Source organism: Caretta caretta, chromosome 4 (assembly GCF_965140235.1).
Source record: "Caretta caretta isolate rCarCar2 chromosome 4, rCarCar1.hap1, whole genome shotgun sequence".
Lineage (NCBI taxonomy): Eukaryota > Metazoa > Chordata > Testudines > Cheloniidae > Caretta > Caretta caretta.
The window spans coordinates 42,127,879-42,154,324 of NC_134209.1; the positions used below are offsets into that span (position 1 = coordinate 42,127,879).

General features: G+C 39.8%; 1 protein-coding gene across 2 annotated transcripts in view; it reads right to left on the minus strand.

Annotated features, from left to right (window-relative positions):
* PAPSS1 (3'-phosphoadenosine 5'-phosphosulfate synthase 1) overlaps positions 1 to 26,446 on the minus strand; it is a 73,398-nt gene that overhangs the window by 29,868 nt on the left and 17,084 nt on the right. For both annotated transcript variants that reach the window (XM_048847157.2, XM_048847158.2), the window contains 3 exons: positions 22,118 to 22,236; positions 3,987 to 4,100; positions 1,975 to 2,086 (listed from right to left, as the gene is read on the minus strand). In XM_048847157.2, coding sequence (XP_048703114.1) covers positions 1,975 to 2,086; positions 3,987 to 4,100; positions 22,118 to 22,236 — 345 coding nt within the window. The remainder of the gene's footprint in view (positions 1 to 1,974; positions 2,087 to 3,986; positions 4,101 to 22,117; positions 22,237 to 26,446) is intronic.

A 26,446-nucleotide genomic window follows, 5' to 3' on the forward strand; every position in this document is an offset into this window, starting at 1 on the left:
GCAAAAAAAAACCCCAAAAAAAACCAAAAACACAATGTTAAATAATTAATATTTCACTTGACAGTCAAAAATTGCTAACCCTGATTTACTACAACTTTTCAAAATCGCATTAAAAAATGCATACAAACACCCTGGAAGTTAAGTAGCCTTTGGGCATAGTGGGGGCCGCACCCCAAAGATCCAGTGTAGCAGTGATAGAACCATGGGGTTCCACCTAGAGAGGTGAAGGCAGCATAGCCTGTTGCCTGAGGTGTGTACTCAAGAAGAACTGTAAAGGGGTCTAAAGCGCAGCTTGCTCTATAACTATGACAAGTCTAGGGCTGCAAACTAAAGCCATGAAGGAAAAGTTTTGGGGCTACGGGCTTCGAAATTGCATTGTGCTGAAGTAAACTTTATTCGCACAAAGAACAGGGAAAATGGGGGAATGCATTTTGTTATTTGTTACAAAATAATTTTAGCTTGTAATTAACTGCTAATACACAAATGTAAGAAAAATGTAAGGAACAGAACAGATGAACAGAAGAAGTGATTTGGGAAAAAGGCATGTTTCAAAATGAATACCACCAAACACACACTGCCGAATGGCTGCTATCACCTCCTTAGGCACTATATTTCCTCTCTACCTTCAATCTGAAAATTGACGTTTCTTTTCTTTTCTCACTGAAGGACCTGCCCTCAAATGACCATCTGTGAAACTACAGGCCTCTGAAATGTTGAAAAATCTGTGATCAAAGGAAAGATTGTAGGTGTACTGACAGGGGTGCAGCTGTTTCTACCCCTCACCCCAACATCTTTCTTCCCACATGTTCCCTACATTGCTACTCTCTCCATGTGTCTGACCTAAATAAGAATCAAAGAAAGAAACAGAGGCAAAACTGAAAGCAGTTGCATTTACAGATACAACCAGACAAAAGAACAGAATTGCAGGACAGCTCTACACAGACAGAGATACATTCTGTTTCAAAAACAGTAACCAGATATTTTTCCAAAGAATATTAAAATACTCCACCATTTTAAAAAACTCTTTTCACTAAACTTTTTATATGCATTTATAGTATCACTACAAAAGGATGTATATTTTGTTAAACAGTACATTCAGTCATATACAAGATGCAAAAAGAAGCTGAAGTCTCTATACAAATGAGCTTTACAGGGCAGAGAGACAAAGAAATGGAATGGTATGGAAAGAAAGAAAGAAGTCTCAGAGGGTGGTGCAAACCTGAAGAGTATGAAATAATGGAATGGTGATAACATTTTATTATACAGGTTAGCATCTGAGAGATTTGTAAAAGAAATAAGGGGATTTAAAAGAGGAATCTGGAACATTGGGATAAGACAGGAGTAACAATTGTTGGAGGCAGCATGGCAGACAAAGAATAACAGCAGGAAATGGTGAGACGGGAGTCAATTCTGTAGCAAAGGGGAGCTGTAAGACGCAAAAGCAAAATCAGACAGGCTGGAGTCCAGCAGAGCTTCAAAGGGGACCAGAAGGGCCTGAACCTTCTTCTTGGTTTTGTCTGCCATGGCTCCAAGCCTCAGCAGAGAATCACTTTGCACTCTCTTCACTCTGGCACAGCCACAGAACATGTCTTTAGACAATCTTGGTCTAGAGCTACATACTAACAGTTATTTATCAGTAACCCTGAATACCAAAAATTAATGGAGACTGGAGAAGGACAAAGTTTTTCAAAAGTGAATAGGAAAGTTTGAAAGACATATACACTGCTGAAGATAATTATTAATTGTGGAAGGTTTTCATTTATAAAACTAATCCAGTAACAAGAAGGCAGAAGCTAAAAGCAAGATATTATTTCATAGTAAGTTTAATCATTTGCAAGTTTTGATTCTCTGTCCTCAGGAGAGGACACACATCTAATACAGTTCTCACATGGCAAATCAATGTACCACAACAAAGCTGGAGAGCTGTGTGCTTCGGGTGGTTTTAAAAAGTATTTTTAAACTGAAATGCCTTACCATCCAGAAGGCAGTCAAAATGAAGGCATTGCAAGTATTCTCTCTCTCTCATAAAGCCATTAAGTGGTGTCGCCCAACCTTCTGCCAGTACTTGCACCCATTGCATATCCACCTGGTAAAGAGACAGACATACACATGCCGACACCAGTGAACTCCATGCACTGAGCCAAGTAACCTTCGAGAATTTTTTTTCAGAATACAGATATATTCTCCATACTAAATCTAATGTATATGTAAGTACAGATCAGCTTTTAATAGAGAGCATTAATCATCAGTAGCACAGATCTCAGTCTCTTCACAGAAAAAAAATGCCTTTTTCCTCCTCACAATTTATAAATGAGCTACTTTTCACATTTCCAGCATCGTATTAGCTGAATTTCCAATGCTATGCTAGAAATAAATGAATTGCAATTAGTTTGTATACTGAAGGCCTTTAGTAGTTCAAATTAGCAGAATTCAGATAGTTCTGCAATGAACAAGACCATGTCTTATACATAGGGCTACTTACATTCTTAAGCAAGAGGATGAGGGAAACACATAAAACAGAAAAATAATCCTGGGCGTAACTGTTAAAAGTCTTTTAATCAATTAGAAGTGGTATTTTTATAGCAAAAAGCAGTTATGACTCCGCCCCCTCCCGTCAGCCTCATAATAATCAGACTACCACTTATTTTAGTTTAAAAGACTGATATCAGTTTACAGGGAATTTCCTCCCTTAACACTTAGTAAAGGCCACACAGCGAGATGTATCACAACTGTTTTATTATTTCTGTATGCACATTAATGAGACTGAGTCAAGAGCTTTTCACAAGGAAGAGCTTGCTGAGCTTGGGCAGGTCCGTTGTGCAAGAGCTCATGTAATACAAGTACATGACTAATATTTACTACTTTGTTTACCTCATGTTGAGACAATTAAGATGCAGATTTCTCCCACAGCTTGTGTTGGTATTTAGTAACCAAAAAAAAAAGGAGGGGGGGATTTTTTTTCTAGATTGATCTATTTCTTACCAATAGAGAGAGGAAGCAATTTACAATACAAGACTAAGGAAGCTTGGTACTAGTGACCAATAAGCTACTTTAATTCAGAAAAGCAACAGATAACTTCACAGAAGGCAGCAGAGCAAGGAATCTAATAAACTGCAGTGAGAGGAAGTGTTAAAATCCACAGGTGTAGAAAAAAAAGACTGGAAATCTTAAGGCATCCTTCCAAGACAGATTGAGACCTTGATCCCACAAAGCACCTAAAGTTAAGCATATGCTTAAGCACTAGTAAGCTCATTAAAAAGTTAAAAGGAAAACTCATGTGCTTACAGTTAAGTCTGTGTTTAAGTGCTTTGCTGGCTCATGGCCCAATTCCTCTGAAAAAAAGAAGAATACAAGGAACAAAAAGCAGCCAGTCTGTGTTTTCAAAAGACTGGCTCAAATATGAACTGGAAGAGTAGTAAATTAATCAAATAAGAACAGAGTAGGTCAAGGCATCCAGCAGGGAAGCCAAGGGGAGCGAAAAAGCAGCATGAGGTCATGATAGCTAAAAGCATAAAAGAAAAATAAGTGACAGGAAAAAAAAATGTAACTTAGTTAATAAAAAGAAAAGGATGAAATTACAAAGAGTCACCTTCTATAGTATAAATCTGTCTTTAAGAAAAATAAAAAAGCCTGGACATTTGTAAAATAATTAAGAACTTGTACAAAAAGCTATCTATAAAAGGCAGGTAGGAGATTGCTTTGTTTAGGAAACTAGAAAACATATCATCCAGACCATCCGACTCATGTCATAGAGATGTTAAGGGAATTAACTAAATTTTTTTAAAATGCTAACAATTAGTTTTGAGGTCATGGAGACTCAAAGATAACAAAAGAAGATCAGCAAAGCGGATGTTGTAGCAATCTTTAAAAAGTTACAGCGTGTAACTAGTTTAGGTACTGTGCTATACCTCCTGAATTGACAGATTAGACTCTGGCTTCAGCTTCAGAAATCAAATCACTGAAACACAATACCATTACTCCTCTACCTTATTTATTTCCAACGTTAGCAGAGTCTCTGCATCACTTTTGGCCAATTTCAGCTTGTTTTCTGGCACATACAGCTCTTTTACCTCATAAGAGGCATCCACCGGTACAATGTCCTACATAAAAAAAAAAAGAATCATAATTCAGTACTCACTCAAAATGCTTTTCAGCTGCTGAACATATGGTCAAGGTAATATTTTATTGTTGCAGAATCTCTCTGAGCGGTATACATCTTAAATCATTTTTATTCAGTTGAAAACCAAATTTATTCTAAAAGTTTGATATATTGCTAGCCAACAAGTTGGCTACAGGTATTAATTTTTGCATAGGTTAAGAGCCCTGATAAGGAACCTTTTTCTGAACTCTTATAATTATATAGTATGGTATAAACTCTAGCAACTACAGAGTAACTATTTATCACTGAACTGAATACAATTTTTCATTAGTACTGTATTTGTCATTTACAAATTTAGCTCGTGTCAGGGCATGTAAAATTTTTTTAAACTTTATTTACTTATGCAGAAAGAGAGAACATTCATTCATTTTGGAATTTAAGCAACTAATTGCACAGGAGACTTTAGCAAGGTTAACAAAGCAGTGCAAAATATGCTTCTCAAGCAAATTTGATTACCACAAAGCACTGGCACAAATTTAAATATTACATGTAAATAGTGGATAATACAAGTGCACCAATCCAAACACTAACATAAAGTAGTTTTACACAAGAAGTTTTACTGAATTCAATGGAAACAAACAAACACACACTCTGTGCATACAGTTACACATGTATATAAGTGTTTGTAGGATTGGGACTTGAACTAAAGTCTTCACAAGAGAAAACTGCCCAAATGAAGAAATTTCAAGCTTCCTCTTCTGTTTCTTGGTATACTGATTGTCATCCTCAGTCTCCCCCTAGCCTTATCCTTATCCCTCGTTCAAGATGTCTGACATGGCAGTCAGATAGCAACAATAAAAGTACTATGATAGACTTCTGCTATAACCCAAAATCCAAATCTACATCATTTAAAGTCTAAAATAAAAATTAAAATAGACAGACATGCAATAGACATTTAAAAATGTATATTGTGTAACAGATTCCATGAGATGTACAGGACACACACAAGTGTCCATTCACCATCTTAGAGAAAAATGATAAATATTTAAAGGAGGAACACCATATAATTTCACTAGAAAATTAATTCCTCTCCAGTGATGGCTAGTTTCAGAATCCAACCAAGTGTTCCAGTTGTATTAGTAACTGAAGTCAGTGAAACATTCGTCAGTCAGCTATTATAATTTTTAGATTATGATGTCCCTTTTTGCAAAACTTTTAGCTGTGTTCTGTTTTTGACACAGGCAAAAAACTGGTGCAGACAGCTTTAAAATAAGTCATTTGCAAAAACATAGCATGAATATAAATCTATTCCTAAATTCTTCCATTTCCTGCAACTAATATACAGATTGGTGCTTCTGTAATTCGCTGACAGTTTGTTCTTAGTGTTTCAAAAAGGAATGTTCTCTGCATCTTATGCAACTGGCATCATTTGAGTAAACTGCATGACAGATCATGGGTATCATTTGCAGAAATCAAGGTGGGACAGAGAAGTGATAAAGCACCTGTAGTTATGGAAAAAAGGAGGAATGTCTGGCCAATTATTAGACAAGGAATTAATAAATCTCTATAGACAAGAGTGAAAATAATGCCATCTCTAAGAACTAGTTTACGTGAAAAGGAAGCTCAAACAAATATACATGGCACAAAAGCTGCTGGTTTTATTTGCTGTTCATTAAGATTTGCACAATACAAATACATGCCACTGCAGGAAAGAAGGCAAAATGAGCGTTCTCCTCCCCCACAAACGACCGAGCAGAATCATGGCTATGAGAGCTCTATTGCATAGTAAACCATCTTCTCAACCCAGATTGCACATCCTATACACCAGACTTAAGCATCGACTGATGTGAAGAGCAGTCTGCATACTTTGCTGAGGAGGTCGACTGAATACATATGGGGCTACCTGGGAAAGAAGCTTTAGCACTGACCAGATAGTATTATCCATTCCACTGCACCTGACTGAGTTTGGTCCCATCACACATGCCAAAGCTCAAGAAGCCCTGAAAAATACTGTAAGACACAAAAAAGAAAAAGGAGTACTTGTGGCACCTTAGAGACTAACAAATTTATTAGAGTATAAGCTTTCGTGAGCTACAGCTCACTTCATCGGATGCAGCTCACTTCATCGGATGTAGCTCACGAAAGCTTATGCGCTAATAAATTTGTTAGTCTCTAAGGTGCCACAAGTACTCCTTTTCTTTTTACAGATACAGACTAACACGGCTGCTACTCTGAAAACTATAAGACACAGTATCCACATTCCACTGAAGGTACACAGCCACGATTCATCAATGTGGTAGAAAGCCTCAGGATACTTTGATGCCTCAGTAAGCTTGAATGAGCAGGAAACATCAGTTTCTAAAAAAATGTCTTCTTTCACCTCCAGCTCACAAGGAAACTTCATCCCTTCTTCCTGGATAATAAGCTGATCACAAGGGACCATGCATTTGTCACATCTAGGCTAGATTACAGCTGAATGTGAAGCCTCTGGGGTGAGGGATAGCTCAGTGGTTTGAGCATTGCCCTGCTAAACCTAGGGTTGTGAGTTCAATCCTTGAGGCCATTTAGGGATCTGGGGCAAAAAATTGGGGATTGGTCCTGCTTTGAATAGGGGGTTGGACTAGATGACCTCCTGAGGTCCCTTCCAACCCTGATATTCTATGATTCTATACACAAACTCCAGATGGTCCAGAAAGCATCTGCTAACCTTCTCCATGGCTTAGGCCACTGTGAGCATATCAGGCCCATGATCAAATCTCTCACCTGGCTCTCAGTCATCTTCTGATGGACAGTATAAAATGCTAGGGTATATAAGATTCAAGAGACATATGTTGACATTAGAAATACTGTGTTATCTTCCACTTGTCTAAAATGGTTCTTTATGCGCAATCTTGCTAAACCATGAGTCATTGACTAACCCAGGAACATAGCAGTAGTCCTCTATGCTTAAATCCAGGGTTTAACAAGAACGTCTGAGGAAGGGGGGGAGGGGGGGTTAGGAAAACAAGGGGAAATAGGCTTGAATAGAGACTGGGAGTGGCTAAGTCATTATGCAAGGTAACCTAAGTTAATTGTATCCAATTTGCAAATGAATTCCAATTCAGCAGTCTCTTGCTGGACTCTGGTTTTGAAGTTTTTCTGTTGTAATATCGCAACTTTCATGTCTGTAATCGCGTGACCAGAGAGATTGGAGTGTTCTCCGACTGGTTTATGAATGTTATAATTCTTGATATCTGATTTGTGTCCATTTATTCTTTTACGTAGAGACTGTCCAGTTTGACCAATGTACATGGCAGAGGGGCATTGCTGGCACATGATGGCATATATCACATTGGTGGATGTGCAGGTGAACGAGCCTCTGATAGTGTGGCTGATGTTATTAGGCCCTGTGATGGTGTCCCCTGAATAGATATGTGGGCACAGTTGGTAACGGGCTTTGTTGCAAGGATAGGTTCCTGGGTTAGTGGTTCTGTTGTGTGGTATGTGGTTGCTGGTGAGTATTTGCTTCAGGTTGGGGGGCTGTCTGTAGGCAAGGACTGGCCTGTCTCCCAAGATTTGTGAGAGTGTGTTGGGTCATCCTTCAGGATAGGTTGTAGATCCTTAGTAATGCGTTGGAGGGGTTTTAGTTGGGGGCTGAAGGTGACGGCTAGTGGTGTTCTGTTATTTTCTTTGTTCGGCCTGTCCTGTAGTAGGTGACTTCTGGGAACTCTTCTGGCTCTATCAATCTGTTTCTTCACTTCCGCAGGTGGGTATTCTAGTTGTAAGAATGCTTGATAGAGATCTTGTAGGTGTTTGTCTCTGTCTGAGGGGTTGGAGCAAATGCGGTTGTATCGCAGAGCTTGGCTGTAGACAATGGATCGTGTGGTGTGGTCAGGGTGAAAGCTGGAGGCATGTAGGTAGGAATAGCGGTCAGTAGGTTTCCGGTATAGGGTGGTGTTTATGTGACCATCGTTTATTAGCACTGTAGTGTCCAGGAAGTGGATCTCTTGTGTGGACTGGACCAGGCTGAGGTTGATGGTGGGATGGAAATTGTTGAAATCATGGTGGAATTCCTCAAGGGCTTCTTTTCCATGGGTCCAGATGATGAAGATGTCATCAATATAGCGCAAGTAGAGTAGGGGCTTTAGGGGACGAGAGCTGAGGAAGCGTTGTTCTAAATCAGCCATAAAAATGTTGGCATACTGTGGGGCCATGCGGGTACCCATAGCAGTGCCGCTGATCTGAAGGTATACATTGTCCCCAAATGTGAAATAGTTATGGGTAAGGACAAAGTCACAAAGTTCAGCCACCAGGTTTGCCGTGACATTATTGGGGATACTGTTCCTGACGGCTTGTAGTCCATCTTTGTGTGGAATGCTGGTGTAGAGGGCTTCTATATCCATAGTGGCCAGGATGATGTTATCAGGAAGATCACCGATGGATTGTAGTTTCCTCAGGAAGTCAGTGGTGTCTCGAAGGTAGCTGGGAGTGCTGGTAGCGTAGGGCCTGAGGAGGGAGTCTACATAGCCAGACAATCCTGCTGTCAGGGTGCCAATGCCTGAGATGATGGGGCGCCCAGGATTTCCAGGTTTATGGATCTTGGGTAGTAGATAGAATATCCCAGGTTGGGGTTCCAGGGGTGTGTCTGTCGGAGAACACTTCAATCTCTCTGGTCACGCGATTACAGACATGAAAGTTGCGATATTACAACAGAAAAACTTCAAATCCAGACTCCAGCGAGAGACTGTTGAATTGGAATTCATTTGCAAATTGGATACAATTAACTTAGGCTTGAATAGAGACTGGGAGTGGCTAAGTCATTATGCAAGATAACCTATTTCCCCTTGTTTTCCTAACCCACCCCCCCTCCTTCCTCAGACGTTCTTGTTAAACCCTGGATTTGTGCTGGAAATGGCCCAATTTGATTATCATACACATTGTAAGGAGAGTGATCACTTTAGATAAGCTATTACCAGCAGGAGAGTGGGGTGGGGGAAGGTATTTTTTCCATGCTTTGTGTGTATAAAAACATCTTCTACACTTTCCACAGTACGCATGCAGACAGTTCCAGTTGAGCAAGATAGTACCTAAGAAATCTCCAGGGTCTATCTACTAATCCTTACAGTTTTCTAAACAAGATTACGAACTATAATAATCTGTTCATGGGAACAGTCTGGCATTTATTCTGTTATAAACCTGATGTGTTTGTACACATGAAAGAAATTAAATATTACATTCTTTATTGTTAATAAAAATCTTAAATTCCACAGCGTGCAGCTTTGCAAAATCCATACATTTTTCTACCATAAAGTTTTTAGTAAAAATATTTTGTTTTAAAGTTGATCTACTGCAGATGCAGAATGCAAAACAAAAATGAAGATATTCAATTTTAATTATGCATATAATGAGAAAATACAGACTCAATTACATAGACCCAGCTAAGAATATGTCAATGATCTGTATCTATTATTGCTGCCAGATCTCTCATTATTAAAAATTAAATTTTGCAATGTTTATTTGGTCATCTTTCATACATCTTAATGCTTAGCCTCTGTTTTTATTTTAACTTCCATCACACGGCTATGAGAAAATTAAAGCTTCATTTAATGACAGAATTAAAACATTGCTCCCTCCCTCAAAATAATCAAGAAACAAAAAAAAGCACAACTTTCAGTCTGCTCCATAAGCGTAAAAGGGAGGTGAAGGACACTTTTCCTTAAACATAAAAGCATTTTGGTATATTGTTAACAAAACACTGTGCTCTCACATAACAAAGTTATGACATTCCCCTCCCCCCTTTATTTTCTGCATCCAAATTTGCCTTTGAAAGTTAAACTTAGTCATATTTTATGTCTACTAAAAATCTCTATCTGAACTGTATAATGTGTATATTACACACACACGCACACGCGTGCGCGCACACACTCCCTCCCCCCATTCAAGGAGGTGCGCACTACCCAAAGATATATTTGACAGCACATTAAAATTTGTTTGTGAAAAAAACCTGTTTTTTATGTGCAGTATAAAATTCACTTTGGAACATTAAACCATTTCACAAAGAGACAGACATTTAAATAACTTAAAGCATTAGTAAATCTAGTGTTCCTGGTAGATATAAAAACAGTATTTAAAACATCACTTTAGATTAAAAACAGCAGCAAGAAGAATCCATATGTCTTCAAACCATATGAAATTTCAGTAAAAAGGCTATGCTAGCAGGCCATCTAGTGACCACTTTAGGTTGATAAAGTTGCACTGAACATCCCTCAATGCTTATAAAGCATTTCCCTTTTATTTTTTTTGTACATTTATATAATTACATGTCAAACCAATACAAAAAAAAACAAAACCTAGGCATTTCAAGCAATTTATTAAGCACATCGGATAGTAGCGAAAAGCATACACTATTAGAGGAAGGAACAGTCAGTCTTCAGCTAATTTACACCAATAGATTGGCATTTGTAACACCAGTCATTCAACTAACATTGAGTTAAGCCCACAAAAACCAGATATTAAAAATGCAGTAGTACAGACACCTGCTGTACTGCAATTACCATTAAAATTTTGATACTTTCAGCTTGGAATAGCATGTGCTGAAGTAGTTCAAGTACAGGGAAAACTGAGTCTCATGGACAAGGCCAGAATTGCATGCAACAACTGTCAAGATCCTAATGGTGACCACTATATATTCATATTAGTCACAAGCATTTTACAGTATTAAAAAGACATCAGTGTTCATTGGGTATTTTAAATGTTTTGGGGCCGACAGGTAGCAAGTTGGGTACATGACACTGATAATATTTTCTGCTTTAAATAGCCTTGGTGACAACAAGTGCACTTAGAGCCCTCTCCAATTATGGATCAACATTTTAAATACACTTTATTTTTTTTGTGAAAATAATATTTAGACAAACAGTAAACATATTTTAGGTCAAAGCTGCAAACATAGTTAAAACCACAATGTATGCATATGTATAAACATGCATGTATATTTTACGGTTTTAATGGTTTTAAACATGTAATTATACTGGGTTCCAATTAGGCACCTATGTTTTCAAAGTTACCCCATATTCTGTAAAACAAAGCGACTTAAGAGGAAGTGGGGGAGGGGAGGGGGCGTTTCACTCCTACACCTTTTCTTTATTAGCAGTCCTCCCCTGATTCTTGTTTCTAGAAGTCATAGACAACAAGACATAAATTGAAAGAATGTAGCAGTTGATAAAATAGAAACCACAGCAGAACCTCATGAATGACTGGGAGATTCAGTGCAAGTTTTTAAATTAGCCAGTTAACTAACTAAAAACAATTATACCTGTATTTTATTGATTTGATCAACTATAGTTGTTTTAATTATACGAAACAGCTTACCCCATCAACACACTGTAGTATACTTCGTAAAGATAGAGAAAACTTATGCAACTTAAATACCGTATGTGCTGTTCAATTTTGCAGAGAGATATGGGAAAAGATCCACCTTTTGTGTTGACTATATGGTGTGAAGATTAGTGAAGTTTAATGTACACAGAAATTCCTCATCATACTTAATATTATTATTATAATAATTATTATAGCATTTTTTATGATGATGCAGGCTTTTCTCTGCCCACAGTGTTGTGGAACATATTTACAATATGTGTTCAAATCTTCAATTTAGAAGTATAAAAGTATAAAAATAATCATATTTTAGGAATTAAACAGAAGTCTCTTTAAACCAGTTCACCAGTGTTTTTCCCCTCATTTGCGTCAAAATATAGCTGTCATTCTTATGATGCAAAACAATATATTTCATTAAGATCAATATGTTAAACCATTCTCTCCCCCTTTTACTACTGAAACTGACTGCCAATCTTATTCTTACAAACTTACAAATCTCCTCAAGGTTACACCAACAGTGATCTTTTCTCCATTAGCTTATCTTTTTGATATCCGAGAATATGCAGCGCTGCACACACTGAAGATTTAGAAACAGGCTGCTCAATAGATTTCTTCCTGTGCATTACATTTTATCCAGTAAGTCCTTCCCCCACCATTACAAATCTTTAACTCAGTTATCTTATGCTGAGCACTTTTTCTTATGACTCCAAAGAAGTCCCACCCAATCATCCTCTGTGATAGTTAGCTAAGAAAGGGTCTCAAGGATTCAATGGGGACTGCCTAGGAATACTACTAAGGACATTTGGGGGAGGGCATGAGAGACAGGAAAGAAGGTTTTAGGTAAAATAATTATTCAAAATTTACTAAAAGATGGGTATAATGAATTGTGTGTCAAATGCACTCTATTGCTTCCCTAATTTATATTAAAATGATGAAAATGCAGTAGATTCAAGATTTTGTATGCATGCTTTATGTTGATATTGAAAATATTAGGCTCTGATGCTTGAAATGGCCTAAGTTTCTCAATAAAAGAATACTGAAAGATGTATGTGGGCCTGTAATGATTCCATTTTATGACACAGGTGGCCATCCAGCATGCCCTTTACTCTTATTTTTCAATATCAAAGTACAGACATCAGATCACTAGCTCCAGGAACATACTGTGCTTCACATAACAGAATTCTATTTCTGTTACTCTAAACAGACAGGTACAAATCAAAAATATAGCACAGATAATACAGAATTTCTGTATATGTTTATGCATATTTACAACTGTATTTTTCAGGAGTCAAGTGAGAAACTGAGAGCCTGATCCTTCAGTTCCAGCAAAGTATTCCTATAGACCTCAGTAAGGGCTTCTACACATAGGGATTGGCTTTCGGGTTCCTATTTTCTTTATAAAGAAAGCCCTCCTGGGCGATGGCCACGCGTGACAATGTTTCACTGAGACAAGGCAGGCAGTTGTGCAGGGCCAACTTGTGTTGGTGGAAGGTACATGATTTAGAGCTACAAAAGGCTCCTCTTCAGTAGATCCAATAAAAGATATTACCTCACCTACATTGTCTCTCTTTTAACCTAGGACTAACATGACTACAACAACATTGCAAACAACTATGTTTCACTGGTTTAACATATATTAGCCAGTAAATTTTGCACCAACCAGTAGAATAAGTTCTATTTGTTAATATCTCTTTGGGGCTCCATGAGAGCAATAATCATTTCAACCAAGAATTCATTAAAAACCTGTCTGGTCTCAGATGGAGGATGGTCTTCCAATAGCAGACTTCTAATAAGATAAAGGCATCCAAAGATCCAACACACAGACACTAGATAAAGGGCCCCGTGACCGCTGCTTCCAGATGCAATGTGATCTATTAGCTCACCAAACTGACTTCAAGATATTTCTGGGTGCAGCAGCCACCCTGCTAATCTGGCTTCTTGGTATTCATATCCCCCTTAGTGTGCAGTCCACAGAGACAGGAAAGTTTGCTCTGCCCAAAACTGAAGAATCCCTTTCATAATAGCAGTACAGAAAATTCTTTCAGACACATTGACTGTCATGATCAGAACAAGTCTGTTATCTATGGAAGGAGCAGTGCTCAGAGACCTCAATTAATCGTTGTGTTCCAGCAGGTGGATGCTAGGCTGAACTGGGTAGATTCCTTCAAAAAAATAAATAAATAAATAAATAAATAAAAACCTGCTTCTTTGCATTCACCAGTTGTGGGAATGAAGACTATGCCAATGGATGAGATAGGATAATATGGGTGTAGAGTGGTGGGAGAAGAATACTGAGTTACTGGATAGATATATGTAACAGAGTTTTTTGACCCACTAAGGACCAATGGGCCTGGGGTCCAACCAGCCCTGTTCTGAGCCTATTAAGAACAGGTGTTTGTGTCTGGTACAGGGGATTATCAGATCCAGCTGGGATGTGTTAGGTGATTATAGGAATCAGGTGCTTATCAGGCAAAGACTGAAACTGCTCAGTTTCATGAGCAGGGGCTCCAGGATGCAGATTAACCCGTGACAGGAAGACGGGGAAGAGTTGCTAGGAACAGGGAAGCTCTGGCAAGAAGCCCTGGAGTCAAAGGAAAGGTAGCTGTTTGACTTATGCTGAACTGTTTTATTTTGTGGTTTGCTGAAAGTTATCAATACAACGAATAAAAGGTGCCCTGAAGAAAAGGACTGAACAAACTGGGCATAGTATTTAATCCTAGGCTCCCTATACAATGAACGGGTATAGACAGGCACCTAAGAATGAGAACCACAAAAACCAGCACACTAGGCTGGGAGCCACCCAAGGTAGCCACTAGTAGATGCCAAGGAAAGGGGTGTGTCCTAAGCTCTGCCCCTTTCTGGGAGTTAGGCACCTGAGTCCAGGTTGTAGGTAGGTGCCTCCCTCTGCTTGGGATCCTCAGCTTCTCTCTTGGCGTTAGGCACCTAAGCTGTTTTTTGCAAGAAATGCCAGAGGAGGTGGTGGTGATTCCTCCCTTATTACTTCGAGCACTCACTCAGAAGGTGAGACACCCAGGTTCAGTGCCTCCCTCGGCTGTAAGGAGAGAGGGTTTGAACAGGTGTCTCCCACTTCTGAGGACAGTGTGAGTGCGGGACGACAGCCTGGTGGTTAGGACACTCTCCTGAGAGGTGAGGTCCAGTTGTCCTGCTCCAAGTGGCTTTAACAGCTTTAACAGGGGAGAGCAAGAGACCCACAGCAGAATACCCCATAGCTCAGTTTTAGGGCACTCTCCCAGTTGGTGGGAGACTCAAGTTCAAATACTTCCTCCCCATCAGGCAGTGGGGAGACTTGAGACGCAGGGAATACACACAAGATCAAACAGAAAATGATCTAAGTTGTGAGAAGAGGCTGTCATCCAGCTGCAAAACAGAATAGTCTGAGGACAGAAAATATGGGAATGCTTTAAACAAAAGCCTTTGTTATGAAATTTTAGACGTTTCAGCGTCCTACTCTGCTTGTCCCTGGTTCTGAGGCTAGAAATAGGATGGGAAGCAGATCACAGTGCTCCAATCTGAAGTAGATGGCCTTCTGGTGGGTTGTTGAGACTAGGAATAGAACAACGCTGCTCCTGAAGTTCTTTCACATCTCTGCAACGTATCCCTCAAGACCGTGTCCAGGGACCTCAGATGACCAAAGCTACAGGTAGTCCTTTCTCTCCCAAAGAGAGAGCTGGCACTAAGCAAGGGTCCAACTCCAGCTAAGGTGAGTTAAAAGATCTGTAGATTGCGCTGAGGTAAAAGAGAGCAACTTCTGGCCCTGATCTAGCAACTTGATCTAGCAATCACTTGCAAAGAGGTATTTTCTCCTGTTGTACTTCGGACTACTTCAAAAAATCCCTTTCTAGAACTGGCAGGGGTCAGGATTTTAAGTAGATTTTTCTAATGACTGAATAACCTCAGCTCTCCGTAAAGTCTCCTATTGTATCACATCATGATAACTCAGAACTGATTGTTTGAGCACCTGATTTCAAGGACCAAAGCTCCATATATCTGCATAAAATACATCTGAATCCCATTCCCCCAACCTGCAAGACAGAAGCCCTTTGACTATGTGACTTTTCGACAGAGAGAGAGACAGACCATACTTGCAATACAGTCCATCCATGTTAGCGCTGCTTGTGAATCCATGTTGAGGCACATATTGTCAGAGGACAGTTAATATTTTTTATTAAACGATTGCCACTTATGATTTTATGCTCAAATGAAAGGACTGAGAGAGTGCCTGCCTGGACTTGGCTGTCTACAAAGGGCCTGTATAGTGAAGATAAAATCTCCCCTGCAGTTAAAAGATATCAAGTCCTTGACCACCATGGAAAACAGCCACATTTATCTTTACTACAGATACCAGGTTAAGTTTTGACTGCACACACAAGAATCTTCTGGCCTTATACAATGGAGGCCAGGGTAGGAAAGAAATGGTAAGCAGTAAGGAAAGGGGAGTTAAGGGGACCTTCTCTTCAAGAACCTAATGGACAAAGCTGGGAATTACACGGATATATTGACCTGAAATGTTAGTCTGAAAATTGGAAATGAAGTTCGGAATGGTCCTCAATAATGCTCTGCAACAGGAAGGTCTTGCTAAGCCATCGGCTGCTGCAGATACAGATAAAATTGTAGATTTCAGAAAGTGGGACATTCTCCTGTTGTCAGTAAGTGACAGGTCTGGTTCTGCCCCCACGCTGCAGTACCTTTGTAATGGATCTGTGGACCTCCGCATGAAGAAAAATAGCTTTCAACCCACCTTAATATTGGTCTATCACAAAAAAATACTTCATTTTAGTACGTTAAACCATTTCTACCCTTAAAATAAATACAGCAGCAGGTTGGACACTGATCTATTATCCCTACATAAATGTCCCAGGGTGACTCTCTATGGCTTATTGGTGACTAGTGTTCCGCATCAAGTTAACAGAACGCACTGTTCAGTATTTCAGCAACACCCACAGGCTAAACACAGTGACACAAGGCAATTGTTTCTGTATTACAACTTAAACGTGTTCTATCCTGTAATAATCAGCCTTTTCCTGTATTTTTTTACCCCACACTGTGCATTCACAGTGACAGTTTGTGACACTCCAAAATAAATATTGAGTCAATACTGTTAAACAGTCTGTTTTGTTGTTTCACATTTGTATTTATGCTATAAAAGTCAGTGTCGTGCACATTCATATGTTATGTTTGTGGAAGGTTATTTGAGCAATTTTTAAAATGTATATCTTTGGATCTTTACCTTAAGAGGTATATAGCTCTACTGACTCCTTTGTGTAAAATTATAACATGCTGTACAGGATTAATAATTGCTTTGAATAAAAGCACCAGCTAAATGATTTGGTGGTGGTGGTGGTGATGATAATAATAATAGTAGCATTTGGCTCAGTTAGAATGCTGGCATGGTTCTGTTCCATGTTTAATATGTTTAAAGTCTAAAGACGTTCCTTACGGTAAATGAGATGTTTCTCAATTGAATAATAATAAAAAAAAGATGGTTGTCTAAAACAAGTTGATTTTATCCACACTTTGCAATTCCCACTGTAAAAATCAACCACTTATCAGAATTGAATCATCTGGGACAGTTCTAAAAGGAGTGCACTGTATGAGAATAGAACCAACACTAATCTGAACTCTAAGAGTTCACCCAGAGATTTCCCTGGCATTTGTTTCAATTTCAATATTAAACCTTCTGTCAACTATTTCTTAATACCACTATATTACTATAACTAAAAATAAATGAAATTATGTATTCTTTAATCAAAATTAACCCCTTGCATGCCATACATAGTTGTCCTTTATTTTGCTGAAAAAGGTGATCACTGCCCAAAGTGTGGCCTAATATCCTTTTTCAGCCGAAAAAGTGACACCACTGCAATTTAAATGTGTATTTTCTACATTTTATATACCAGCAGATTAATGGTTATTGTTTATAGAATGGGCAGCGTACGTTCTGCACGGTATTGCTGACCCAGAGGCGGTGAAACTATGATCAATAAGAAATTTGAGGGAGACCAAGAACGCTAGTGACAAATAGCTTCTTCTTAGAAACCCCACTGAGAAACTGGCTGGTGAGTAGCAATGAGGTTCTAAGCACCACAGCTTGTGTAAATTATAAGAAAGTAATTATCACCAAACTATGCTTTTCTGTATTTCCTCAAGAAGACAAGACTATTTTGCCACAAGACAAAATAAAGCCAGAAGATATAGGTCCTGTTCTGTTACAACTCTTCGGATCAGGAGCCACTCCAGTAAATTTAATGACGTTACTCTAATTTTACAGTAATATGATAAAACCAAACTTATATTACAGGAGACGCAGAGCCATTTTTTAAACCATCTCAAGGAAGTTGCTAGAGACAGAAGCTTTTCCTCTTGGTTACTGAATAGACAACCACAAAAAATGCATGTCTTTCAGACACAGAAGGTATATTATAAAACACTATTTCAGGCTATGCAAAACCAGAGCTAAATTTCAAGTGTGACAGCACTTTATCAATGCTGAATATGGGAAGGGAGGAATTCTTCCTATTTGTAGCCAATAGAGAGTACCAATCTGTTGGCACGTATACTGACTTACACATTTTTGTTTAAAGGAGACCCTGACGTAAGTATCTTGACACTCAAGTGGATTGGAGAGTAGGGGGCTTTGAGTTCTAAAGGCTCTTGTGATTTAGACTCTGCCCATATCTTTGTTTCTTTAGTTCACAGTTATTGTAATATTCTGAACCTCACAGCTACCATAGGTTTGTTTGGGGGGTTTTGGGGGTGGTGGTTTGTTTTTGTTTTTTTAATAAAGGCTAATACCTTTTTTGTTTGTCATGTCATAGAGCTCAGATAGTGCTTAGATCTTATTTGATTGATTTTGTCTTAATAGCTGTTCTTTGCTGTGAAATGTATAAAACACTACAGGGGATGGTGTTTCATACACAATGTGTTTTTTAAGACTGACAGAATCTAGGATGTCACATCCTGGAAAGTATGCCAGCTAGAAGGAGAACTTCCTCAGAACAGATTATGGGAACACGTGTAACTAAGCAAATGAAGGGAATGGAAAATAGTTAGCCCTAAACAATAAACAAAAGAAAAATAGCTAGCAACAATATTGCTGGTCAACTTAAGCACCCTTCAGGTATGTCTACACTACAATTAAAAACCTGCAGCTAGCCCATGGTAGCTGGCTCAGGCTTGGGCTAAGAGACTATTTAATTGTGGTGTACATGTTTGGACTCTGGCTGGAGCCCGGGCTCTAGGACCCATAGCTCGAATGGAAGCCTGAGCCAGAATATCAAAACTGCAGTTAAACAGCCCCTTAGCCTGAGCCCTGCAAGCCTGAGTCAGCTGGCACAGGCCAGCCACAGGTGTCTAATTGCAGTGTAGACATACCCTTAGAGAACAATTCAATACTTCTGGCTGTTCACATCACACACAGGCCAGTTCCCCTCCTGGTTTAACAATGAGAATATTAGTCTCTGAACCTTAGACAAAGAAGTTTGAGCGGTATGCTTTTTACTGATTGTTAAACCTGTATTACAGCAGAATGGATATTGGTAACGGGAGATCATATTATACTCTAGTTTGTCATTCAGGTTTCTTAATTTTAATATGTGGGGCAGTGGTGAGAAGGTTCTTTCTTTACAGGGTGCTTGAGGTTTTTTCAGCCACCAAACTAACTATAACCAAAAGAAACCCAAATTCCTACATTTCATCTGTGTCCTAACTCCTTTATTTTCCTTGTCTCATCTCCTCTGCAGTAAGATTTCTTCAAAACCCCCTTTGATGTCTCACTTCTCTCCCGTACTGTCTTATTCTCTAATCTCCCTCACTCCTTTTCTCCCAGGAGCCCATGGAGATATATTTTGTATCTTCTTCCCCCTCTACATGCACAGTCCCATTTCAGAGTCTATTTCTCATCAACTCTCCTTCCTGAATCCTACTGATGATATTTCTTCAGTTACTACAGCTGTATCACCAAAGAGAACATGAACCAAACCCAGCAAGAACTAACATCTTCCGCTATTTCACTACTACCTTCCATCTTTTTGTGCATCTCCGCAATTCAAGTCTAAGTCTGAAACTCATCTTCTCCTTCTATTTGTAGCTCTCCATGCCCCCTAGTGGAGGACTGTACCAGTACTGATGTTGCTACATCCAGCACTTCTCCAGCCATGACAAGATTCACAGGAATCCAGACATGATTCAGTGCTCCAGAAACCTCCTCCTACTCCATTTCAAAAGCATGAGTGAAATGGAAGATGCAGGATTATGAGGAATCCTATACCAATTTAACACCTACTCCCCTAATTTGGGATTACATAACCCTTGGATAGCCATTAAACTACCAGCTTTTAGCACAGATTTCAGGAAGACATCAAAGCTGCTTGTTTCCCTTCAAAAAATTCAAGGAATACCAACATTTTGCATAAGGATTGCTCCATAACTATTTTAAACAAAATCAAATTTTTTAATCTTGTCTTCCCTCTGCTTTTCCTCTGCTAGTCCTAATAGATTGCTAAAAAAGAGAATCCACGTGCTTATTACAGGTAAAATACTACTCCTAATAGATTCTTAAAGCATACATAATTCACTTGAGACTAAGGCTATATCTACACTACAAATTACTTCAGTATAATTTACATCACTCAAGGGTGTGAATAGTCTACACCCTGAGTGACAAATTAAGCACTGGTGTAGACAGCACTATGTGAACGGGAGAGGCTCTTCTACCAACATAGGTACCGCCTCTCATGGAGGCAGTAGTTAAGCCGATGGGAGAGTTCTGTCCCATCAGCTTAGAGGGTCTTCCCCTGAAGCACTACTGATGCGCCACTGTAAACGATGTAGTGTAGACAGTCTCTGGCACATCAACACTCCCTTCTGGATTCACCCTCTTCGTCCTTCAGGGGAGGAATGGCAAGAAAGTCCCCCATGCCCTTCCCTGAATAGTTATTCACTCTCTCTCTTCTTAGTAAGTGCTACAGTATGGCCTAAGCAAGGGGCAGGGTAAACCGGTTTAATTAAGAAAAACGCCAAACCCTAGTCAGCATACCAGACCCAGTGCACTGAGCAAAGAACTGGAGGCTCGTTACATGGGCTCACATGCTGCTGGTCTCTTGAATTATGAAGTTTTAGAACAGAGATGGCTTTTCCTAGTAGGAAGTGCAGAGATCCTGTGATCAAGTTATTAGTAACATTCTATATATGGCAAGTAATGCTTCCCTGTATGTATTCCCTGTATATATTTAGACAATGATGGCCTATAGCTAGGGTGCTACCCTAGCACTTGAGACCTAGATTTAATTCCTTGCTCAGCCACAGCCACTTGGGGACCCGAGACACAGAGACTCTGTAAAATAAAGAGAATAGTACTGCCCCTACCTGACAGAGGTGCTGCAAGGATAAATACATTAAACATTGTGAGGTGCTCAGACGCTACAGTGACAGGGGTGGCTTTATGTGACATACTGGGGTAAAAGTCAGAACAGTGAGGGGCTGTGTCACCCTTGCCACATCACACCTAATCACATCATACCCCCAGTCCCAGATTCCCATCCCCTCCCCCAGCCCCACCCCAAAATGTACGTCCTGTACTGCCCAGTTCTCTCTTGGACTGCTCAAATGTATTAACTCAATTCTTTTAAGGGAATAATATACCATCTTATCTTAAAAAGTTACCCAGACACTCAACTAAAACACACTGGATTAGACAAAACAAGTATATTAACTAAAAAGAGAAATTTTAAGTGAGTACAAGTAACGAGGCATAAAAGTCAAAAATGGTTACATGAAACATCAAGATAAAACGCTTACTGGTGCTTAAACTATATTAGATTTAAGCAAAATTTCTCACCACACACTTCCAGAAAGATTACTAACCAAACTCTTCAGGTCAGGACCCACATCCCCTCCCATTCCCTCCAGAGTCTAATGGCTGTTTTCCTCTGTCGTCTTAGGTGCCATGCCAGAGGCAGATGGGGGGGGGGGGGTCCCTTGGGGTGTTTGCCCCTGTTCCTCTTTTAAAAGCTTTTCCAGTTGGAAACTAGAAGACTGCCAGTCTCAGGAAGAAAAAATCTCCATGCTGTTTCTGTGCTAAGATGCAAGTCTTTGTCCCTGCACACCCTTTTTTGTAAATAATGGCCACTTGGTAGGTAATGGCTCATTAGCTTTGTTGACACCTGGCTGGGGCATTAACTTGCCCTTTGTCTTTGAGGAACTGGTTTAACCACTCCCCAGACTTAACTGGGAAATACTCTTCAGCCATGGATTTCAGTTGATGTTCATAACTTTATTTATAATGTTGCTATACGCACTTTACCATGATATTACTGATGAACAAGTTGTGAGGTATCAGAAGAGCTCCTCACTTTTTGAGTCTCTCAGCTTAGACAACAAAAATGAATTAAGTTTCATTTTTGTTTGCAGTCTATTTCCCCACTTTCAGGTTCTTACTGCTACGACGTTTGTTTTTAAGACTCTGCAGGGTGAGTTTAAAGACAACGGTTCACAGTGGATTATTTTTTTTTTTTTTTTTTAAATTGTGGAAAAGATTTTTATAGCTCTTTAGTTTCATAAAACTTATTTTTAAAAGAATTCAAATGGGGAGATAAATTTAAACCAAACCTTAAATCAGAATCAGACACCACCACCACATCTCCTTACCCTTTCTTGAAGAAGTTCCACCACTTGTTGAATGCAGTCATTCACGTCACAGGAATCAGTTTTCAGCACTAGTTCTGGGGCCTCAGGCTTTTCATACTCCGAGTCAATACCAGTAAAACCTGCATGACAGAAGACAGAACTGAAAATTCCTCCATACTTCAGACATGCAGTATGGCAGAGCACCTAGTTTCTTTTGAGCTGTAGCTCACGAAAGCTCATGCTCAAATAAATTGGTTAGTCTCTAAGGTGCCACAAGTCCTCCTGTTCTATTTTGTATGGTGACTGACTTTTTAAATGAGGCCCTTTATTATCACTGTCCGATCTTTCTAACTGCACCCTTCTACAGTAAATAACAGAATATACCACGGATGAGGAAGGGAGTGTTGCAAAAGCACAATGTACAACAATCTGAAGTTACTAATTAGACACCCTTTTGGCTGTCCTTACTGTAATTGCTTTGATACGGAATGCATTGTTAAATCTTTATATATTTTGCTTATCCGCACTCAAGATTCATTAACAAGTTTTTGATTCAACATGCAGAACTCTAAAGGGCAAAACATCACAGTGGTTTTTCTAATACAGCTGAAAGTAGTTAAGTGAGTTGTTAAAGCCTGCTATACATGGCTATTACACTCCTAAAGACTGTATTTACATCCCAAATCAGACACCATATCATTTTCTCTGCCCTCTCTACTTAACATGCTACTCTGAAACAGAAGAGTTTCTAACCAATCATGCTATCATGCCTCTCCATCCAGGGAGGCAATCCCATTGTGACGCTGCACTCCATATGATTTTATGAAAATATGCTAATGAGTGTGAATATAATTTAACTGGAATATGCTTCATGCAAAAGGTCTCTTGTAAGATATCATTACAAAGCTTATAATCTACCGAGTGTGGTCATCTATTTGTATAAATGTATCGTTCTTGTATCAAACTAGAAATATGAAATATAACTAAGGCCCTATTGTAATTATGCAATGTGTGGGCCATTAATGGTGGTTTGGAATCCTGATGGCTCCCAACAACTAGGACAACTGGTTGTAAACGGCTCTGTTTACTTGCAAGCCTTCCTGTGAGTCAGGCTGGGAAGAATTAAAACTTGGGGTCTCACAGGACATGTGAGACCATGTCATCTGATACTGAAATCCGTCTTAAACCTGGGACTTTTTCATTTAGAAGGAGCCAGAGAGACAAAAGATTCCCACCTTGTGCCAAAGCTATATAAGGGGGTGGAACAGAACAAAAGAGGTTCCAGACATGAGAAATCCGCTACTTAACACCTGAGCTGGAGCTAACAAGAACTGTACCAGGGGAAAGGATTGGGCCCAGACTAGGAAGGAGTCGAGTCTGTGAAAGAAACTTATTGGAACATCTCTGAGGGTGCGATTTCATCTGTAATCAGTTTCTTAATGTATTAGGCTTAAACTTGCGTGTTTTGTTTTATTTTGCTTGGTAATTTATTTTCTTCTGTCTGTTATTACTTGGAACCACTTAAATCCTACTTTTTATACTTAATAAAATCACTTTTGCTTATTAATTAACCAGGAGTAAGTAATCAATACCTGGGGGAGCAAACGGCTATGCATATCTCTCTATCAGAGTGTGACATTATTGACATAAACTGTGACAGTATAGATCATTGTTGCAACCACTACTATATATTGTGACGGGGCAAGGCCAGATGGCTATGGAAAAGTAGTGGGAGAGAGATATATTAGCTCCAGGCTAAACAAATTCCTAGTACCAGGATAAGTGAAATGGCAGCTGTTCCAGGTCAATTAAGACACCTGGGGCCAATTAAGAACTTTCCAGAAGGCAGGGAGAAGGCTAGGTTGATTGGGACACCTGAAACCAATCGGGGCTGGCTGAAACTAGTTAAAAGCCTCCCAGTTAGGCTGGTGAGTGTGCATGTCAGGAGCTGTGGGAAGAAGTTGCGTTGGTGGAGAGGCTGAGTAGTACACACCATATTAGGCACAAGGAAGGAGGCCCTGAGGTAAGGGTGAAGTGGAGCTTGAGGAAGTGAGGGCTGCTGTGGGGGAAGTAGCCCAGGGAATTGTACATGTCATGTTTCTAAAAGGTCAGATACCACAGCTGATACTATTAGGGTCCCTGGGCTGGAGCCCAGAGTAGAGGGTGGGCCTGGGCTCCCCCGCACCTTTGCCCCCTGAGATAACAGAGACTGTGCAAGGAAGGATAACTTCTCCTCACCTCCCTCGCTGGCTTATGATGAAAATGGCTCAGTAGACTGTGAGCCTTGTCTCTAGAGAGAGAAGGGTTACTTAGAGGGTCACAGTGAGCCTCTGAGGCTAGCAAAATCCACCAGGAAACGCAGCACCCACAGAGGCAAGGACAGAGTTTTGTCACAATATTTGCAGCAAATATCGTACAAAGGTTGTTGTGTGAGGTGTCTATGGAAAGGTTATGATTTGCTGGTTATGATTATACTGTGTGTGTATATATCATTTTTGTAGTTGAAGTTATGAATATTGGCTATGTAGTTGTATCTCAATGTGTTTTGATTTTAAGTAGCCTCAGTGAAGCATTTGGTCAGCTTCTTGAGAAAGGACTATTCTCAATAAGTGCCCAATCAAGAAACACTTAACCAACAATGCGCTTTGGGAGACGCCAATCCACATCTGAGCTTTCCTGGGAATGTTCAAACAAACATGTAAACAATGGCATTGGCCAGTAAATAACTGAGTCATGCATGGACATGTGACTTGCCTATGTGACTCCAAAACTCCATCTTGTAGCTGTGATTCTGCACAGGAGAACAAGAGGGTTTTCCTCCCACAAGAGAGAGGATATAAAAGGCCTTGGAAACCCCTCCATTTGGTCTTCACCTGGCTCAGAAGATAGCCTCTCCACCCCAAAGAGATGCCCGAAAGAAACTGGAACAAAGGACAGTAAGTATGGGGATGTGAGTGATTGCTGGACCCAGACTAGGAAGGGGTCTAGTCTGTGAGAGAAACTTATTGGAACATCTCTGAGGGTGAGGTTTACCTGCATTTAGTTTCCTACTGAATTAGGCCTAGACTTGCGTGTTTTTGTTTTATTTTGCTTGGTAATTCACTTTGTTCGGTCAGTTGTTACTTGGAACCACTTAAATCCTAGTATTTATATTTAACCACTTTTTGCTTATTAATTAACCCAGAGCAGAGAAGCAAACAGCTGTGCATCTCTCTCTATCAGTGTTACAGAGGGCGAACAATTTTTGAGTTTACCTGTATAAGCTTTATACAGAGTAAAACAAATTGATTTGGGGTTTGGATCCTATTGGGAGCTGGGTGTCTGGGTGCTGGAGACAGGAGCACGTCTTAAGCTGTTTTCAGTTAAGTCTGCAGCTTTGGGGCACGTGGTTCAGACCATGGGGCTGTGCTGGAGAAGACTGGCATGTCTGGCACAACAAGGCAGGGTTCTGGAGGCCCAAACTGGCAGAGAAAATGGGCTCAGAGGTAGTTTCACCACATCAGGTGACAGTCCGAAGGAGATTTCTATGATCGAACCTGTCACACCCACAATCGCTTCCACAGAAATCCAGATACGCATTAAGCGGTCTTTGATTCGGTAGCTTCATCATCTCTAGAGAAAAAGATGGCGGATTCTCTGTAACTTGAAGTCTTTAAATCAAGATTTCAGTAACTCAGCAAGAGATTACGGGCCTATTGCTGGTTTTGTGGCCTGCAACATGCAGGAGGTCAGATTAAACGATCATGATGGTCCCTTTTGCCCTTAAAGTCTATGAAATTGAGTAGCTGAAGCAGAAACTGTACAACACTGTTTTGCTTCCAAATACAGGCAGAATGACTATTGCCAACCACTACAAGTTGCAGGACTACTATCCAGCAAAAAGGCAGTTATGAGGTTATCCTTAAGCAAAATTGCTGACTGATTCCAATCCATTAGGATATTTTTTTCCAGCTTTTTAAATTTTTTCTAGTGGGGCAGTGGGTCTTATTTGGGGTATTAAAATGTAACAGAGCATCAGCACGCAACCACACCTTCTACAGCACCACAAAAATAAATTTGTAAAACCGGTCTTCATGATGCAGCTTTACAGAAGGAAGGATTGTGAATGTACTACTTTTCCATTACTTTTTTGGCAGGCCATTATTAGCATTACAGTAGTGTCTACATATGGAAACTAGCTCAGGACCCCACAGTGGTTGGCACTGTACAGAGTGGAGAAACTGTTCCTGCTCCAAAGAGCTTATAATAGAGAAGACTGGTAAAGGGTGGGAGGAGAAACCGTCACAGAGAGACAAAGCAACTTTCCCAAGGTTACACAGCAGGCAAGAGGCAGAGTACGGAATAGAAATC